The sequence below is a fragment of the Macrobrachium rosenbergii genome, chromosome 24 (assembly GCF_040412425.1).
Source record: "Macrobrachium rosenbergii isolate ZJJX-2024 chromosome 24, ASM4041242v1, whole genome shotgun sequence".
Classification (NCBI taxonomy): domain Eukaryota; kingdom Metazoa; phylum Arthropoda; class Malacostraca; order Decapoda; family Palaemonidae; genus Macrobrachium; species Macrobrachium rosenbergii.
In genome coordinates, this window is record NC_089764.1 from 10,564,373 (window position 1) to 10,581,872 (window position 17,500).

A 17,500-nucleotide genomic window follows, 5' to 3' on the forward strand; every position below is an offset into this window, starting at 1 on the left:
TAATGAGTTAATATCCAATTCAATGCGTTGGAATAAGTTTGAAGAGATCGTGAGGTATTTCCATGCTGCAGATAATACGGATCTGAATCCGACGATAAGTTTGCCAAAGTACGCCCATTTTTGGACATTCTAAATAAAAACTATCTTTCCTATGGTAAAGTCTTTGGGCCATCCACTATATCTATAGATGAGTCCATGATTCCATACTTTGGAAGATACCCAACAAAACAGTTCATCCGTGGAAAGCCCATACGATGGGGTTATAAAGCATGGGCGGCTTGCACTCCTTTGGGTTATGCCTTTTCTCTTGAACTTTACCAAGGAAAATATCAAGGAAATAATCCAAAAGAGTAGGCAAGTGAATATGGATTAGGAGGGAAAGCTGCTCTAAACATTCTTGCCACACTTCAAGCTGAATATCCAAGAGTAAAATTCTCTCTTTATTTTGATAACTTATTCACCTCAATAAAACTTTTAGAAGAGATCAGAAGAAGAGGTCATGGTGCCACAGGTACCCTAAGAGCCAACAGAGTAGAAAAATGTCCACTGACTATCAACAAGAAGTTTGAAAAGTTGCCAAGAGGTAGTGAAGAGCATTTCTTAGATAGAGATTCTCAAATTCTCGTTGTCAGATGGAATGATAATGGAGTAGTCAGCATTTGTTCTAATGAGCATGGAACGTTTCCCATGAAAAAAATTACATATAACAAAAAAAAAAAAAAAAAATCTGTTAGGCTTGGTGTACCCAGTGATGCGTTTGCGCAACAGTAAATTTTTCGCCATAAATTGAAGAATACTTGAGAAAACTTGCTCAAACATTGATATATGGCATAAAAACATCATAACCTATATCATATATAAAAATAATTTCATTTCAAGAACCTTCACCTTTTCTGGGCATATATGGGTTAATATAATATGTTGTCATTTACTTTCTCTTTAATGATATAGAGACGAGTGGGGAGATTATTTTCTTTCGAGAATTACAACAAATTATTTAAGAGAAATTCATCATCTTCTTGGCGGTAAACTAAAAAAAATTAAAAACAGCTGTTCGTGAACAAAACAATAAAAAAAAGGACTTATTAGAAATTATTCTCTATAATGAGTAAGTTAAGTGTACCTTAGTTTAACCAGACCAGTGAGCTGATTAACAGCTCTCTAGAGAGGGCTGGTCGAAGGATTAGATTTATTCTACGTGGCTAAGAACCAATTGGTTAACTAGCAACGGGACCTACAGAGCTTATTGTGGAATCAAACCACATTATTGCGAGAAATGAATTTCTATCACCAGAAATAAATTCCTCTAATTCTTCATTGGCCGGTCGGAGAATCGAACGCGGGGCCAGCAGAGTGCTAGTCGAGAACGGTACCCGCCCCTCCATTGAAGAACTTCTATAATGAGTAGAATACCTATGAGGAGGATGTGCGTAAGTCTAGTAACAAATATTTTTAATGGAAGAAAGAAAGAAAAAAGGTGACGCTATACCAAACGAACTTCATTATCATTTCGGAAATTCGTAGTAATTGATTTTAGCTCTTTATTACGTGACGTTATTTAGAGGCGAAGTGTTTGAAATAAATCTATTTTTCCAAAGCATTCCAAAACATATCTTTTCTTCTTTAACAGCCATGCAATTCTTTCGTAATTCAAATCAAGTCGAATTTTGAAAAATTAAATAAGAAAGCTTTCATCCTAAACGAACACTTTCAAATATCTATACAATAGTACTGTCTCGGTTACGATATCTTTTCATATGACGAGGGAACAAACATTTTCAAATAATCTTCCATTCGTTTTCCCCTACCCATTTCGGGAAAGGGCAAAATAATTTTGTCAACATAAGAGTTCGGACGTATCAATAAATGGGTTGACAGCAAATCCATACATTTGAATTCAGGATTCATAGAAATCTTCCCATTTAGAAAGGCAATTTTGTTTACCCTTCTCTGTCTTCCTCTCTGATCAGAGTTAAGGAATACAGGTATTTTAGAAACAATATTAAATGCATTCAGTTATACGCATTTATATTATGCATGTGCATGAGAGCAAGTAAGGACTTTTTGTAAAATTAATATTTGTTCTTAATTTTACAAAATTCTGGTATATGCAAAAGAAGACCAATATCTAATTTTGTTACCCAACCTCTGCCAAATGTAGCAATTGAAAACATTTTTTCGATTTCCAGAACATTAGAGATAGATTCATGAACTTATGACTGTTTTCATTTATTATTGATATGATCCTTGTGGATGCAGGTTGCAGTAGAGCTTCTATGTCTCTTATAAAAATAAAGCTCAAATATCAACCCATCAGACTGCAAATATTGTAAGACTGAAAACAATTTATATTTGGAAAAGTCATCTTTTGACTCGCCTTTATTACAATTTCTGTTACATGGCCGGACTTGAAATATTTAAAAAGCACCCTAATTTTAAATAAGGTGTAAAACTCTTCTCTTCAGGTCTACTTTGATATTTATGAAAAATCCTTCTAAATATACAGATACTCTTCAAAAGCGACAATGGTATCGTTGCAAATTTTCTTAGTTCCTTAAATTTACCTTTAAATACTCGTGAAGTCTTCATAAAAGAAGGTCATGAAGATTTTCATAAAAGAAGGCCATCAAGGTCTTAAAAAGAAGGCCATCAAGATCTTCATAAAAGAAGGGCATCAAGGTCTTCATAAAAGAAGGTAATTAACCACTTAACAGTTGTAAACCTATTTCGTGAGTGACTTCACAGTACTGTAATTTTTCTATAGATAACTTTAAACAAAGACTGGTATTTCGTATTGATTTCAAGAAATTTTACTACATTTCAATAGTCATAAAATCGATTTCATTGTAATCGATTACCCATTCGGTGGGATGACAAGCAGTGACTGCACTCGTCAAAACCAGAATAGGCCAATTAAATGTTTAGCTTAAAGTTACAGTATGATAGGCTATACGATTCATACAGGATATAATTTGCTGAGAATCTTCCTAAGGACATTATCGCCTTTCGAAGTAATAGAATCATAAAAAAATGACGTAGACCTGTAATGTCCAACAATATCTTTTTGTCGGTTTACGCAGATTAGGACGTTTGGATTATAGGCCTGTCTCGTATTCAGCCGTTCTATTGTGGGTCTTGTTGTTGCCGTGGTTATCCTACCTTTTGTTGTTGCGTTATAATTCCTGTTGTGTCTTCGAAAACGTTTCACATGGTTAACTAATATTGCATAATAACCATAGATCTATTTATAGAAGAACAAAAAATCATCTGCTTACTACTGTTAATTGAAATTTGGTCATTTGTTATAATTAAAGTAATCGAGATCTCTATGCATACAGTCTCCGCTAGAATGTTCCCCTAACAAAGGAGAGAGAGAGAGAGAGAGAGAGAGAGAGAGAGAGAGAGAGAGAGAGAGACAGACAGAGAGATTTACATCCTTTTCCTTTTGTCCGGCAGGGTAATCTGCAAGAATGCCCTAAAATCAAATGTATCATGGGCTACTCACAGACATGTTTGGGCTATGTCATACATGTCTCATTCAGCTATTAATTTTTATTTCGCTATGTATCTTATGATGCTTCCTACCATAATCTTCATTGTCATAGAAATGCTACAGCAGCCTTATATTTAATCACACATTACAGCAATATAATTTGTTATCGCTTTTGTACATATATTTTCTATATAATTTATTGAGAGCAGTTCGATAGTTGCGTCTAAGTCCGAGACATCCCTACGATCTGTCTGTGTGTGCCATCGGCTACGTGCCCACAAGTTTTCTATTATTCCCTGTGGTATAAATGACTTTATAATTACTATGGCCGTCGAGGCGTGTACACATGTAAGTGTATATGCACGTGCTTATACGTGTACATTCCAACTATACATATATACAGTATATATCGTGGGGCCGAAGCTACTATACTGATTACAAGCTATTCTGTTTCCGACAGATACGGGTAGAAAACTATTTGCAATAAGAAATTGACGTGTAGGCCTATGCCCTGTCATTGCCTCAAAATATAAGAATTTGATATGTAGGCCTAATCTCACAATGGTATTAGCATTTGACATGCAGGATTATGATGAATTAATTCCTCAGTATCGGCACTGGCTGCATAAGTCTATGCTTCAATTCAATTAATGTGGGCTATGTGGAATAGCATATGTAGGCCAACACCAATAAAAAAAAAAAAAAGCAGGATGCTTGTGCATTTAGGCTGCGCAGGATAAAAAAAAAAGATGCACAGACCGAATAATCCAAGATCTTCATAATGATATTTTACTGTATATAACTTAATACACGTTTTATCGGAGATATCAGTTGCTTACTTCACAACTCCGGGAATTCGCATCTGTGGTGTCATCATTCATGGACGGAGCTCAACACGACCGAACGGAGTCAAATCCCTACTGGTGATTATATGGACTGTTGATTAATGTGACGTCATTCCCCTTTGGAGAGTTGGCCATTCACTGGCGTGCAATGGGCGGGGCTTAGCTGCAAAGAGCCGCTGATTTTGCTTTTCAGTTTTCTGAAAAGAAAACTATTGTACCGGCTTTGCCTGTCCGTCCGCACTTTTTTCTGTCCGCACTTTTTCTCTCCGCACTCTGTCCGCCCTCAGATCTTAAAAACTACTGAGACTAGAGGGCTGCAAATTGGTATGCTGATCATCCAGCCTCCAATCATCAAAACATACCAAATTGCAGCCCTCTAGCCTCAGTAGCTTTATTTAAGGTTAAAGTTATCCATGATCGTGCTTCTGGCAACGATATAGGATAGGTGACCTCCAGCTAATTCTAAATAAACTCGAATATATACAGAAAATGGAAAGTATTTTAGAAGACGAAACAAAATTTAAACAGACCGGTGACCCTCAATATCCTGCTATTTTTAGAGTTGAAGATCGCATAAACCGGTTTTTAAAGTGTTTGAAAGATCGGAACATCATTAGTGAAAATACCTATGATTCTTTGTATAGTACTGGTGCTTCATATGGCGTGATGTATGGACTACCAAAAATTCACAAAGAAGGTGTACCAATGAGACCCATCCTCACATCCTATGACACTCCTAATTATAAACTTACTAAATTCCTTGTCCCACTTTTAGCACCCTTAACCACCAACACCTATAGTTGTAAGAATTCAGATAATTTTAAAAACCAAAGGATTTTACCTCAGGACTCAGATTTATTTATGGTCAGTATGGATGTCGAATCACTCTTTACTAACGTACCTGTTGAAGAAACAATTGAGATTATTCTGAGCCGGATTTTTACCAACCCAGATACCATTTTTAACAATTTTAATATCACGGTTTTAAAAACTGCTGGAGCTTGCTGTGCTGGACACAGCTTTCGTTTTTAATGGTAAAGCCTACATTCAGGTCGATGGTATGGCAATGGGATGCCCTCTGGGTCCTACCTTCGCCAACATTTCATGTGCTCCCTGGAGGAGCGCATGCTGGATGAATGCCCATTGGCTTACCATCCTCTTTTCTACAGTAGATATGTCGACGATACCTTTTTTTCTGTTTAGAAATAAAGATCAAGCTGATAAATTTCTCGAATATGCTAACAATATGCATACAAATATTAAGTTTACGACTGAGTACAAAATGAAAAACAAACTTCCTTTCCTAGATGTAATGGTTTTTAGACACGATGATCATTTTAATACTACGGTTTTTAGAAAAAAACTTTTTACTGGCCTGGGTTCTAATTTTTATAGTCATTGTTTTTATAATTTTAAACTGAATTCTTTATCTACCCTCTTCCACAGGGCTTTCAGTATAACATCCGACTGGAACAATTTCCATAACGAAATCCTCTACCTCCATCAGTACTTTATTGACAACTGCTTTCCGTCCAAACTGTTTCATAAACATCTCTACAAATTTCTAAATAATATTTTCCATCCAAAATGTGAAATACCAACCGTACCTAAATTACGACTATACGCAAGCGTCCCGCTCATCCATGATGAAAATTTCTATCGAGAATTACGGCAGATAATAAACAGTTTTTTACCAGCAATTGACCTAAAGCTAATACCTTCTAATCCATTGACAATTAGGTCCTATTCAAACACAAAGAGAGTCTTCTTCCTTTGATGACCTCGAAGTCATTTACCTATTTAATTGCCCCAGATGTAACCTGGGGAAATATGTCAGCTCCACCCGCAGGTTGTTAAAAGTGAGATTGGATTCTCATCGAGGCGTGAGTTACAGAACGGGTTGTTAAATTATCTAACCCAGAATTCTCTTGCATGTTGTGTGAACATGCAAAGAAATGCAAAGCCGATATTAACTACAAAAGATTTTAAAATCATAGGCCGAACTCCCAACGACCAACAACTAGCAATTTTAGAATCACTTTTTATTAAACAACTTGTCCCCAACTAAATACTCAGACCACCTCAACACCTCTATACCTCTCGTGAGTTCACGTCGAAGCTGAACCTGACCCGGACTGTCACTCGGTCTGTGCCTTCAGCACCACTTGGTAAATAAACACTCATCCTTTTAACATACTGATACTTTTATGTTATAATTTTATGTTATGTTATTCCGAGTCTGTTTTTAATATATGTTTCTTTTATTATATAGCTTTGAAAATGGGACTGAACGTCTTGAAACGTCAGCAGCTAAATAAAGCACCTAGAAAGGAATAAAAAAGTGTCCTTCTCCTATAACTAAATTGCTATATATATATATATATATATATATATATATATATATATATATATATATATATATATATATATATATATATATATATATATATATATATATATATATATATATATATATATATATATATATATATATATATATATATATATATATATATATATATATATATATATATATATTCCCATTAATATATATATATATATATTTATATATATATATTGGATATATATATATATATTAAAGAAGCTATACATATATATATATATTGGATATATATATATATATATATATATATATATATATATATATATATTATAACACTCCCCTTTTGGTGGCATCTCTTATTTTCTCTCCTTTATATATATATATATATATATATATATATATATATATATATATATATATATATATATATTATATATATATATATATATATATATATTATAATATATATATATATATATATTACTATTATATATATATATATATATATATATATATATACTATATATATATATATATATATATTATATATATATATATATATATATATATATATATATATATATATATATATATATATATTATATATATATATATATATATATATATATATATATATATATATATATATATATATATATATATATATATATATATATATATATATATATATATATATATATATATATATATATATATATATATATATATATATATATATATATATATATATATATATATATTATATATATATATATATATATATATATATATATATATATATATATATATATATATATATATATATATATATATATATATATAATATAACTTTTATCAAGTGATATAAAACATAATTAGGGTAAATGGCCACGAGGAAGTTGAAGCAATGAAGTACAATATCTATTAATTTTAGTCTAAGTCATTTTTAAGTAAACTACGTACAATAAAAAAAAAAACTGGTATAAAATGCGCAGAAGTTTCTTAGAGCAATCAAGTTTTCTGTACATCGTATAATCAAGGCCACCGAAGATATATCTATCTTTTTCTGTTGTCGCGGTGTAATGCTGTATGGGCCCCGGCCTATGAAACTTTAACCACGTTCTGGTGGTGGCCTGGCCTCTATCGTGGCCAAAAGCACGATAATGGCTAACTTCAACCTTAAATAAAAAAAAAAAAAAAAACTACTGAGACTAGAGGGCAGCAATTTGGTATGTTTGATGACTGGAGGGTAGATGATCAACATGCCAATTTGCAGCCCTCTAGCCTCAGTAGTTTTTAAGATTTGAGGGCGGACAGAAAAGGTGCAGACAGAAATTGTTTGGACGGGCAGACAAAGCCGGCACAATAATTTTCTGTTCTGAAACTAAAAAAAGATTACGAAGATTAAGTTTTATCAACAACAGCTAAGATCAAAGGGTAAATAATCATTTTGATGCATACTTTTGAGGAAGATTTTCAGATGTGTGTTTGTGTTTGTATGTGTTTAAAAACTATCAGTTATGTAATTATTTAACTTCGTATAACCATTACACGTTTGATAAATTGCCCAACGATAAGTATTTAAAGAACTGACCACATGTTATGCAGTGAATAAGTATGAGATTCACTGATCGGGATTATGAAAGAGAGAGAGAGAGAGACACGATGTTGGTAGTTTAAAATGATGAGTCATGGGACCAAGTAAATTGAAGACTAACCATAACAAACCTCCAAGATGTGGGAAAGGAAGGAGGAGTTAGAGGATAGGTTTTGAAGCGAAAAGGTCAGCAAAATTGACCTGATTTGTCCTTGCCAAAAGTGGGAGTTAAGATTGAACCATTAAGAGTAAAGTAGACGTCCTCAAGGAGGCGGAGTTTTGTTCAACATAGGTCCAGAGTTCATTCTGATCAATTTTTAGCCAGAGTTACTTGAAAACCAAATTGGGTAGGATTGTGTCACTCGCTCCTCTCTTAACATCAAGAAATTTCTAAGTCCAGTGTGGCTGGCCGTGTGAAATAGTTTTGTAATAAAACTTATGAAAAACCGTGCCCGGTGAATACTTACCCCCTCCTGAAAAAGTGAAAAATATTAATAGACAATTTCAACCTAACTTACCGAGTCCCCTGCGTTACTATCAAATGAAAGTCAACAGAAAGAGAGTCATTCATATGTGGTGCAACGCAATACAAAGAAAAACTAAACCGCATAACATATAAATTTGGTGGCAGCGGTGGGATTTCGCCCAGCGCACATTTGAAAAACATTAAAGTTCACGGCCCTAGAGAAATTTACAGAGACTGAGCAGTGACGGCGCTAAAACTAACTCTCAATTTAACAGCGCAAATAATCTCAAGACGGTCTTCAGCACTAGAAACATCAATACAACATCAACACTGTAGCAGAAGGGAAACGAAGCAGAACGAAATATTCCAAGAAGCAGTGAATCTTTTTGCGTCGATCGGAATGAAAAATTGACAGCGGTAAATCTCTGCCTAGTTTGAAACTTCCGAACATTCGCATAAGATCAACCAGAAATTCAGTTTAATAATTATATATGACCATAATAAGAACAATAGTAATAATCACGGCATAGAACAGCGGTGATTTTTATAAGAAAACGAAATTTACGAAAGAAAGAATCAGCAACTCGCCCTATACTACGCCGATCGCAGAAGCGGAGAAGACCAAAACAAACTGTGTTGGCGGACGTATGAAAGTCGCTAATATCTACGTCAGTTCAGTGAACTTTTCTATCGTCTACGGACTTAAATACACGAAATTCCCAAAATTTTTGGTCGTTAAAAGGGAGACTTAGCGAAAAGTAGCGGTAGCAGAGCAGTGACGACGACGGCGACGAATGAGAGCGGAAGACGGCGACGAAAGAGAGTGAAGAATTCGGAACGGCGATAAAGTTTAGAAGTCAACGCGTTGATAACCGCCTCTCGAAAGGGAAGTGACGCCTTCAATCAACAATTTGGAAGGGATTCCAAAAATTTTCTTCGCCAAATTCAGCAAGTACGGACTGGAAGTCGGCCGAGCTGTGCCGAATTATCGCTGGATGCTAACGACAAATTGCGCTCAAGTGCAATCAGCGCGATCTTCAAGTGCAAGGCGACACGAAGCTAATTGAATAGTAAACATTCATTCCTAGTATCGGGGAATTATCAAGAGAATTTTTTTCTCTGTGAATAATTAAATTTTTTTTTTTTGCGTGAAATTTTATATAATTATTTTTCCCTGCAGTGCGCAAATAATTTTTTTTTAAACATAAATGATTTAAGTAAATTATTTTTCTTTTGAATAATATTCTGAACAATATTTCCTTATTGTTGTACGAAGGAAATAAAATTTTTTTTTCTCATATTTAGTAATTTTTTTTTACGAAATAGAATTTTTCGTTCACTTGGTGATAGAGACAATTCTGTTTAAATTGTTCTAGCATAATAAATTTTTTTTGTTAAACACTTGGCGCAGCATTTTGCAGTGGAACCCAAACAATTGTATACATAAATACTAATATCAGACTTTTTCAGATTGAGAGAGTCCTATGAAGGAATGAGTTAGGAAAAATTTGAATTTTTTTGTATAGAGGGATACAGTCAACTCAGCAAACATGCAATTGAAGTAAGTACCTGATTCTCAAATTAATTTTTTTTTAATTTTTCATTCTTGGAATCATTGAATATTTTATGAATTAATATGAATAACACTTTGGACGAAGTTATCGCCCGACTGCAACAGACAAGAAGCGAAGACCAGACTCCATATAACCTAAGACCTGTACCTGAACGACTTTCTAGACCAATTGATCCTAGTAATACTAGACCCAGACGTTCTCGTAGTCAAGGTCCCCCACTTAGTTTACCGAGTGCGCCTAACCCTTCAGTTGTAACCACTAACCCAATAACTTCCATTGTACCTAGAAATCCTAACATGGCGCAAGCCGCCGTAATAACCAAGCCACTAGATTTTGTGGAACGGTAGACCCAAGTAATGTAGATAAAAGTAGATTAGAAGAATATGGTGTAAATCGATGGATAGCAGACACAGAAAGCAGAATTTCAGCTGCTGGTATCACAGATGAGAGAAAGAAAATAGATGAAGCACTCTTGTATGTTAGTATGGAACATGGTGATGCACATACAGTTCTTCATTCAGTACTTTTTAGGAATATTACTCTGTTTAACGAATTCAAGAAACAGTGCTTACAGTTTTGGCAACCAGAAGCACAGAAAGATCCATGGTATAACATAGGAACTTTCCATCATCAGAAATATGAGGGTAATCACTTAGTTTTAGCCACTAGAGTAGAAGAAGCTATAGATAGAGTGACGACAGATATGAAAGCTGTAGGAATTGTTGTTGGAAGGAAGGATGAATTTGATGATGATGAAACAGATTTAGCTAGTATATCCAAGGTACTTAGATATATGTCCTTAGGACCAATCTACGATGCTTTGGGTAAGGAAGAAAGAGTAGCCTTAAAGAAGTACTGTGATAGGAAGCCAAATGATGGAATTGTACAAACTTTGATGTACATAGAAGGGAAAGTAAAACAGAATTCATCAAGTAGTAGTGCAGATTTTACGGGAACCGTAGCTAGTGGAAACCCAAGAAATAATAGCAATCAGTCAATAGAAACCAATCAGGGCAAGCTAGGTCTAGGTATCAGGGAAATAGAAATTCGTTTGATAGAAATGGTGGGAACAACAATAGGAGATTTAATCAATCAAATAGAAACAATCAAGGTAGGCCGCCAAATAGAGGTAACAATGGGAATACCACTGGAACTAATGGAAATAACAGTGGAAATAACAGGACTCCTGGACAGAGGGGAGCTAGTCAAGGCCAAAATTCAGGGAATAATAGGCCACAGTTTAATAGGCAGAGACAAAGTTGTGGAAATTGTGGTTATAACAACCATACAACCCAGAACTGTAGAAGAAACAAATGGTGTTCGAATTGCAATAAGACAGGACATTTAATCCAGAACTGTTGGTACAACAAACAGGGAAATTCTCAGGGGTCTCAAATTAACCAAAGTACTCAGCCTAATAATCAAAATACCTCCCCCAGTAACCCAAATCAAGGGGATTCTCAGTGACAATCACAGAGAGTGCAGCAGAAAGGTCCATCCTTACAGAGAGAAATAGTGACAGTGAATAAGGATGTGTCCCCAACAGACATTACTCGAAGTAATGAAATAGTGTTTTCTGTAAAGAATTTTAATACGTGTCAGGAAGAGTTGCCTATCATACAAGTACACTTAGAAGGTGTACTGAGTTCCATATTGTTGGATACAGGCAGTACTGTAAGTATCATAGATAAAGGCACTTTAACAAAACATATAGGTTGTGAGCTTTCCCAAATGAGAGAATCCTATAGGACCATAAAGGGGATCGCTGGAAAGCAAATAAGGGCTATAGGCAATGTCAATTTAGAGATAGAAATTCTAAATAAGAAATACAGGGAAGAGTTTGTGGTGTTGGAAGAGAAATATTTTCCAGCTCAAGCTCTATTTTCCTTCCAGGCTATGAAAAGATGTGGAATTACACTAGATTGTAGCAATGGAAGAATAACTATCAAGGAAATTGATAGAGGAAATGTTTGCTCTCTTGAAGAAGAGGAACAGTTTCAGATAAACTTGATCACTTTACCTGAGACAGCCTCATCTGAAGAAGTAGACATCCAACAGATAGAAATAGAATTTAATGCTAACCCGGGTAGGACAGTGTGTAGAAATTCAATGATAGAAGAAATAGAAGAAGATAGACAAACTACTTTTAAAAGCCTAGAAGCCACTCAGGAGGAATTCTCAGATAGCAGGTATGAACCTGATAACTCAAGTGCACGACAAGTAGATACCTCCGAAGAACTTAGTTCTTTTTCCCAACCTGACGATCCTGACACGCTAATAGATTGTAGTCACTTAATAATAAGAGAAGATACGGAAGAGAAGTATCTCAATGAGGTGTTGCTGTTAGGCAACCTAAAAATGACAGAGATAGGTTCTGTGATACTACAAGATGAAAATTCAGATGATACTGATGTCTGTTACACTGCCGATGCACAGAATGCAGAAGAGATCTGCTTAGTTAGTACTGCCGATGATAATCTTGTAAAACTCAAATTAAACAATAGCGTTATACTGCATCCACAAGGTCTGACAAAGGTTTGTCTTAGAATTGTAACAGATAAAAACCTAGGTGATACAGATGTGTTAATAGTTAATGAAGACTTACCAGACTTTGTGAAAATGGACAATTCCTAGTAAGACTTAATGGTGGAAATTGTACGACTTATGTGTATAATTATTCTGACAAGAGACTAGAATTGCATGCCGGCATAGAATTCTGTAAGGAATTGTGATTACTAACCCTTTACTAACCCTAAGTGAAAAAGCATTTGTCTCTGTAGCTGACACAAGAGTTAAATTAGAAGGGAAGTAAATAATACAGATTTTCCTCATTGTAGGGACAGGTTAATACAGATATTAGAGAAATATAGGAGTGTTGTAGCAGTAACAGGAGATAAGTTAGGAAGGACAGATGTCCTGCAGCACAAAATAGTCATAGAAGATGGTGCTAGACCTTTTTATATACCTAACTACAAACTTCCAATAAGTCAAAGACCCATTGTAGACGAGATGGTTGAAGAGATGAAGGAAGATGGAGTTGTAATACCTTCTAAGTCACCTTATAATTCACCTTTACTGCTAGTTCCAAAGAAAGACGGTACATGGAGGATGGTAATTGATTACCGTAAATTGAATTCCCACACCGTCCCCGATCGAATGCCAATGCCAGTCATTAATGACATGCTAGCTCAATTAGGAGGTGCCAAGGTTTTTCTAGCCTCGATTTACTGAGTGGATATTGGCAAGTTCCTCTCGATGAAGAATCCAAGCATCTCACGGCATTCAGTACTCATAAAGAACATTTGCAATTTGAGGTAATGCCGTTTGGTCTTACTTCAGCTCCTTTAACGTTTGTACGTTTAATGCTGCAAATCTTGGGAGATGTTGAAGACGTATCGGTTTATCTTGATGATGTAATAATTGCTAGTAAGGATGTAGAGAGTCATTTCAAGACAATAGAATTAGTATTAGATAGGCTCAGAAAGGCGGGTTTAAAGGTAAAAATTAAGAAATGTCAGTTTCTGAAGAAATCTCTAGAATATCTAGGACATGTTATCAGTGAACATGGTTTGAAAATGCAAGAAGGAAAGATTAAGGCTATTGTAGACTATCCAGCCCCAAGAAATTTGAAGGCACTAAGAAGATTCCTAGGTATGGTAGGATATTATCGACCTTTCATAAAGGGATTTGCTACCATAGCAAAACCATTAACTGAGTTAACTAGGAAAGATGCTAGCTATGAGTGGAAAGATGAACAGGAAGCAGCATTCAAAACACTAAAGGATATGTTGATAACAGATCCTATCCTAGTTTATCCAGACTTCGAGAAGGAATTCTACTTAGCCTGTGATGCTTCAAGTACAGGACTAGGTGCCGTCTTGATGCAAAGGGATAAAACAAGGATGAGGACTGTATACTATGCCAGTAGAGTTTTGAATGCAGCTGAAAGAAATTACAGTACAACAGAAAGGGAATGTTTGGCATTAGTCTGGGGATTACAGAAATTTAGACACATTTTGCTAGGACATAAAATTAATGTTCTTACAGATCATAAACCCATTTGTGATCTTTTCAAGAAAAGGGCTTTTACCAATAATATGAAGTTCAATAGATGGTTCGTTAGCATATTAGAATTTGCCCCAGAGTTTAGATACATACCTGGTAGATATAACACATTAGCTGACGCCTTATCTAGATCACAAGAAGAGAACGAGAAACAAATTACCACTCATAATTTCGCCTTCAGTTGTCAAATCACAGACTTAGATTTAGACAAAGTTCGTCAAGAACAACAAAAGGATTCTAGAATAAAGGAAGTAATTGGTAACCTCTTGCAAGGTGAGAAAAATTCAGAGTTTCAATTGATAGATGGGTTATTGTACAAGACTTCAGACGAACCAAATGCTTGTTCACGTTTGTACATTCTAATACACTAATACAAGACGTTTTAGAACTAACCCATTCATACAAGTTATCAGGACATCCTGGAATTAAGAAAACATGTAGAACAATCACTAGAAACTATTTTTGGCCTCGATGTAGTGAAGATGCTACTCGATTTGTTCAGAATTGTACCCTATGTAATATACATAAGGGGAATGTCAACGTCAAGGCTCCTCTGGAAATGTATCCTTCAGAATTAAATCCTTTTCAAGTAGTCACAATGGATTTCTTAGGTCCATTCCCGAACACCATCAGAGGAAATAAACAGATTTTAGTTTTCATTGACTATTTGACCAGATACGTAGAAATTGTTCCAACTAGAAACAGAGAAGCATCAACGGTGGCAGAAGCCTTTAAGTCTAGAATTATAACCAGACATTCATGTCCTCAAGTTTTGCTCTCAGACAATGCTGCTGAATTTACTAGTGACATTCTAACAAAATTGTGTGACTTTTATGAAATACAGAAATGTCAAATAACAGCATATAAGCCAAGCTCAAATGGAGCAGTAGAAAGAACAAATCGCAAGATAAAGGATGTTCTGAAAACATTGGTAACCCCTAGCACTGAAGACTGGGACTTGACTCTCGAAGACATACAATTTACTCTAAACAACACAGTAAATGAATCAATAGGAGAAACTCCTCATTTCCTATTGTATGGCTACCAAAAGAGAATGCCAAATTCACTTTTGGATGATGCCGCACCACCCAGACGTACGTACAACTACGAGGACTATATTGCTTGGAAGACAAGACGTACGTACGAGACCGTTAAAGTCACCAGGGCTAGATTAAAGGAGTTACATAAAAAATCTAGTAAGTATTACAATAACAGATCCACCATACCCTCGTTAAAGGTAGGACAACAAGTTTATGTACTCAATCATGTTCTTGAAGGACCTAATATTAAAGTATCACCAAAATTTCGAGGTCCATATAGAGTTTTAGAAGTTTTGAAGTTGAATAAATTCAAATTAATGCATGAAACTACCTTGAAAGAATCCATTGTACATTGGAACCACATTAAAGTAGTTCATTCAGAACCTTGGTCGTCTACCCAGTTAAAGGATTTGTCCAATAAAGATAAGATAGATCATAAAATAGAATCTTCAATGACCCCAAGGTATAATTTGAGAAGAAGGTAATGGCAAGTGCAATAGTAAACAGATGTAATAAGATTTTTACTGCTTAATAACATTATTTCAGCAAATGGATTGTATGGTGGTTGGCAGTGAGTCAAATTGTGAACTCACTCGTACAACTAAGAAAGGGGGTCATCATCAAGGAGCATGGCAAGGTTAAGATGATACAGGACCTAGCCATTGTTAAGATCCAGACGGACTCCATTATCGATCAGAGAGAGCAGTTAGTCCAGCTGAGCAATCAGATACAGGCAGGATTACAAAGTGTCCAAGATAGAAATTTGTACGACATGCTCTCCAAGTTGCAGAGGGACATCGATAGTGTTATGCCAAGGAAAGTAGTAAAGCGATCACTTATACCCTTTATAGGCGTCGCTTTACACAATCTCTTTGGAGTGGCGACCGATGGTAATGTTGAAAGGCTAAAGGAAAGAGTGGCACAACTTGAAAATTGGGCTTCTGAGCAGGGTACTGTCTATAATAAAGTAATAGGAAATGTCAATCAAAATCAGAAAATGATCACAGTGCTGAAAGAATTTGTGAATAGTGCCCTCCATAATGTTTCATCAGAAATTGCTAGAATCCATCAAACAGAAATGATGGAGCAACTGCTCATAGAAACAAGTAATTTCCTTCTGGAATACAAGGAATTACTCAATGCAATCATGATGGCAGGTAAAAACCTGCTGTCGCCTTTTCTGATAACCCCTAGTGAAATTGAAGCCATTATTCAGAAATGTGTTGTGAACAATCACTTGAAGCCACAAGTAGAAAATATAGTGGACTATTATGGCCTGATAACAGTGAAAGTGATAGCCAATCAAATCATACTAGTGATCCCTTTCAACAATCCAGACGTCAACTCATTGATGTCAGTCTATCCATTCCCAATGGTAGTAGATAATAAGTCCATTGTACTAGAAGGAACAGTTCGACACTTTGCCTTGCAGCATGATTCTTTCCTAGTGACTGAAATTCCCGAACATAAATTCAGGGAATGTGTCATGCTTAATGATGGTGTATATGTTTGTAACATTGTGAATTTCTATGAACCATTGAGTGCTCTTCATTGCCTAGATGATCTTGTAAACAACAAGAATGGTAAGAACCATTGTAAATATATACCGTTTACAGAAACTTTCAAGGCTCAAATCATTGATGATGAAATTTTTGTGTTCTCAGCAAACAGATTGAATGCTAAGATTGACTGTAAGTCAAACAAAACAGAAGTAGTTTTCATTAACGTACACTCATTTTCATCTGCTTGTGAATTGGTTATTTTACATAATTTGTATTACAAACCTACAGTCTTCACGACATACAGTTTGAATTTCAGTAAAAGTGTACATCAGTTTGCAGTTATTAACGAATTTCAACTTTCAGAACTGGAATTGGAGACATTCACAAAGCTAGAAGAGGTTCATACTTTCTTTCATATATATAAGACCGAGATTTCTCCTATCATGTCATTCATAAATGTCATTCTTTTAATACTGTTTGCTTTCATTTCTTTTATGATTGTCAGGAAGTTGATACTGAATAAGCTTACCATAATCAAGGACATGATGGACAGAATCCTTCCTAGAGAGTGATA

General features: G+C 35.1%; 1 protein-coding gene across 1 annotated transcript in view; it reads left to right on the forward strand.

The window, feature by feature from the left end:
* Positions 1–8,305: 8,305 nt before the first annotated feature.
* The window catches only part of LOC136851869 (uncharacterized), a 9,949-nt gene continuing 754 nt past the window's right edge, over positions 8,306–17,500 (forward strand). The window contains exons 1-3 of the mRNA XM_067126182.1: positions 8,306–9,815; positions 10,216–10,306; positions 15,971–17,500. The exon at positions 15,971–17,500 is cut by the window's right edge and continues 754 nt beyond it. Coding sequence (XP_066982283.1) covers positions 10,296–10,306; positions 15,971–17,498 — 1,539 coding nt within the window. The 5' untranslated portion in view covers positions 8,306–9,815; positions 10,216–10,295 and the 3' untranslated portion in view covers positions 17,499–17,500. The remainder of the gene's footprint in view (positions 9,816–10,215; positions 10,307–15,970) is intronic.